Source organism: Octodon degus, unplaced genomic scaffold (genome assembly GCF_000260255.1).
Source record: "Octodon degus isolate 3935 unplaced genomic scaffold, OctDeg1.0 scaffold00071, whole genome shotgun sequence".
Lineage (NCBI taxonomy): Eukaryota > Metazoa > Chordata > Mammalia > Rodentia > Octodontidae > Octodon > Octodon degus.
In genome coordinates, this window is record NW_004524647.1 from 3,725,539 (window position 1) to 3,729,685 (window position 4,147).

The 4,147-nt window shown below is 40.8% G+C and overlaps 1 protein-coding gene across 1 annotated transcript in view; it reads left to right on the top strand.

Moving 5' to 3' along the window:
• Trank1 (tetratricopeptide repeat and ankyrin repeat containing 1) overlaps positions 1-4,147 on the top strand; it is a 175,131-nt gene that overhangs the window by 150,172 nt on the left and 20,812 nt on the right. Inside the window, exon 16 of the mRNA XM_023719773.1 lies at positions 2,741-2,829. Coding sequence (XP_023575541.1) covers positions 2,741-2,829 — 89 coding nt within the window. The remainder of the gene's footprint in view (positions 1-2,740; positions 2,830-4,147) is intronic.

Sequence of the window (4,147 nt, forward strand, 5' to 3'; positions counted from 1 at the left end):
GGACCTGGGCTAGGACTGGGTCTGGGGGTTCCCGGAAGTCGGCAGAAATTCCTACTCAGCGGGAGGGGCGGAGTGGTGGTGGGGCGGCCAGAGGGGGTGGGAGAGGGTCCGGCCCACGCTGCGCCTGGGCTGGGACTGGTCCCGCAGGCCCAGGGTAGCAGGAAGCTCTCCACACACTCACCGGACCTGGGCTAGGACTCGGTGTATTACCTTTAATTTGTGTATGTTGAACCATTCTTGAAACTGTTGAGATGAAATCCACTTGGTCATACTATGTTCCTTTTGATGATTTGTTGTATTCTATTTGCCAGTGTCTTCTTTTAGGGAAGGTTTATTTTTTGGTTTGGTGCCAAGAACTAAACCCAGGGCTTCCAGCTTGCTAACCAACCATTCTACTGGTGAACCAAATCCCCAGTCCCACTGGTATCTTCTTAAGAGTCTTTACATCTGTATTCACTAAGGAGATTGGCTTGTGGTTTACTTTCAGTTAGATTTTGGTTTGGTTTGGGGATCTGAGGGATGCTGGTTTCTGGAAATGAGTTTAGAAGTATTTCTTGTCTTAAACTTCATTGAAGAACGTAACAGATATTGGTGTTGTAATATCTTTAAATATCTTGTAGAATTTAGCAATGAATCCATCAAGTCCTGAAGTTTGTAGGTCATTTATTACCCCCTCAATTTCATTGCTTATTATTAGATTGTACCAAGTTTTCTATCTTCTTGATTAAATTTTGGTAACTCATATGAATCTAAGAATCTGCCCATTTTTAAATCAAAATTTTTCAATTTATTCGAAAACAAGTTTTCATAATAGCTATCTTCTGAATTTTAATAGTGTCTGTTGTGATTTTTTCCTTTGTCATTTCTAATTGCATTGATGTTAGTCTGCCTTTCTTTTGGTAAATTAAGCTAATAGTTTATCTATTTTGTTATATTCTTTCAAAGAACCAGCTTTTAAGTTTGTTGAGCTTTACTTTAGTCTCAATTTCATTAATTTCCACTCAGATGTTTATATTTTCCCTCTTTAAATTCACATTATCTGCAAATGAAATAGCTGCCCCTGCTTTTTTCTGAGTTTTTGGTCTCATGGAATATTGTTTTCTATCCTTTGGCTTTCTTTGAATTCCTTCCTTTTAAAATTAAAAGTTTCTTGCATGCAGCATGTTGTTGAATTTTGCTGTTTTTTAAAATTTTCTTTAAAAATTTATTCATTTATTTATTTGGTAGAGGGTCACACTGTGCAGCTCAGATCCTTGTACTGATCCTGCTGTCTCAGCTTCCCCGGTGCTGGGATTATAGGCGTGTACCACCATGCTTAGTTTTGGGGCTGGCATGGTGCACCTGGGGTTCTGGTGCTATTCTGAATATACAGATACAAAATGATTGTTCATTTGTATCCTCTTTTTTGTTTAGTTTTGTCAGAGAAGGGTATTCCATTCTCATTTAAATATTATAGGTGCGTGAATTCAGCAAGATATTTCAATATAGTCCAGTAGTCCACAACAGTAGCGGGTCATCCGTAGGACTGGCAATGTCAGAAGTTGTTGACCTGAGCCCCCTACAGCTCAACATATTGATACTACTTTCCTTTTTATACCTCGCCTCTATACTTTTCTGCTGGATGGTTAAGACCAAGACAAAGCAAGAAGACCCAAGATCTATTTAACAAGAAATGTAGCTTTTGTATCTGACAAGGCCAGTCAGATCCTCTCAGGATTTATCCTGAAACCCTGTACTGTAGTCTGTAGATCCCCTGTCAGTGTTAGCCCTGTGGATGAGCCACAGCCACCGCCTGACCAGTTTGCTCTCTGTGAAACCTGAGAGAATGCTCTCTCTCCATGTGACTCTCCCTAGGCACACACCACATCACCAATCACCCTCCTCTGTGGCCCCACAGTCTCTCCCATTAGAAAACTACTCCAGGCATGTCCTCTTTGCCTCATCCAGAAGCTGCTGGATTTTTTTTTTTGTGGGGGGAGGGCTGGCTCAGCCTGCCCTGGGGGTGGGGCTGGCACAGCATGTGGTGCTGGGGATCAAGCAGCTGTTGGATTGATTTCTCATTCTCTTTCTATTTTAAAGAAATCTTTCTTCATGATCACTAAACACAAGCCTGTCTTCTTTATCTGAGATTCTATCCTCTCATTGGCTTATCCTGCTGCAGATACTTTCAATGTAATTGTTATTCTCCTGAATATCTACTTGAATCTGCATTGTAAACTTCATTTCTTTCTTATGCTGAATGTTATTACTACTATAATTTTCTTAAGCTCCTCTATTTTATCTGTATCTGCTGTAGAGCCACTAAGCATAGTTTTCATTGTGGTCACCATCTTGGCAATAATCTTAAAAATATCTCTGATTTGATTTTTTCCTAGAGCTTCTTTCATTTACTTTGTTGTTACCCCTTCAGAGTGGTCTTTTTTTTGTCTTGCAGCTGATTGTCTTTTTTCTTTACCCTATAATCTTTCCTTTGTGCTCCTGGTGTCTGTGTGTGTGTCCTAATTTCTTTCCCTCACAAAGACATCAGTCATGTTGAATTAGGGCCCACCTGAAAAGTTTCTTTTTAAGTTAGTTACTTCTTTAAAGACCCTGTCCCCAAATACAGTCATATTCTGAGGTAAAAGGGTTTAGGACTTCAACAAATGAATTTTTGGGGAATAAAATTCAGCCTATAATAGCTACAACTGAGTGAAGGTCCAGAGGGGAAAAAAAAAACTACTTTTCTTTTTTTATGTTTTAGACTTTGATGACAGCATGTTTGTTAAGACCTCGACTCCTGAGGAGTGGATTGCACAAGGAGAGTATTATGCCAAGCACCAGTGCTGGAAGGTAAGTAAGTGCAGGACCCAGGGTCAGGGATGAGAGTTTCTTGTGGTCACTGGACTTGTCAGGCCTAATGACCAGATTTCCACACTTGCATCTGTTATCTGGACAAGATGGGAGATAATGGTGCTTGTTGTACTTCTTCTGAAATACCAGGTGAGCCTGAGATGAGAAGAGTTCTTGTGTTGCTTTCCACCAAGTAAATGCAGGCATGATAGCTGTTCTTTTTGGCCAAGTGCCTACCTATGCTGGCATGTAAAAGGAGGGTCATAACCCTCTCTTTCTCCTTCTGTAATCCAGGCTTAAACACTTTGCTATTATGATATCATATTTTAAAGCAGTAGCAGAGAAATTACTTGTTTGTGTTTTTAGACTTCAAGAGATAGACTTTACAGCCAATCTGAGTTTAGTGAGCCTGGGATAAGCTTTATTACCACATTACACTGACCAACCTCCAGCTTCAAGTCGTTATAGTGAGCCTGAGCAATCATCTGTAATGGGCTTTATAAAATATTGAAACCAGATAAAAGAAAGAGCTCATCATTTTCCCTACACATTTTAAGGTCTCAGGGGGACTATGACTGGTGTCTGCCATGAGTATTGGTGATCATGTCTTTACCTGAAAATCTCAAAAGCTCTACTAAAAGAGTAATGTTAAATTTTTTTAACCCAATAAGAAGTTTGTTCTTTGGATTTTCAGAATCAACCTGAGCCTAATCCTCCATTTCTTCCTTGTATCATCTGCATCTTGTCAGAGATGTTCTGCTTCGTGGTTGCATAATAGTTGTCAGAGCAACTCCAAACATCTTGTTCCCCCCCAATAATATCTCAAGTGGAATGAAGAGCAGGCACTTCTTTCTCATGCCTGGTCCACCAGTAGATTTTCTTATGCATCTCATTGTTCAGAATGAGGTCATATCCCTCTCCTAGCTACAAAGGATTTTGGTAGTGTTGTCTCATTTGGTGATTTCATCTTTTTATAGGAATTAGGTTCTGCCATTAAACAAGAAAGGGAGGAGAGAGCCATAGGTAACCAACAGTGTCTGCCTCCCAACAGGCATTACCACATAGAATGTGTACTTCCCTAAGTTTATGACTACTCAGGTACCTGGGGTAGCCTCCTAACTCATGCCAACAGCAATATGAGTTTGAACATCAAAAATTATAGCAAAATGCCTGCAGCTTCCCTTGCCACTTCTCCTTCACCCTTTCCCTCTGCCTCTGTCCTTCCCCTCCCTTCCCCCTCTGTCCTCTCCCCTCCCCTCCTCTGTCCCTCCTCCTCTTCCTTCTCTTCTTCTTCCTCCTCCTCCTCCTCCTCCTCCTC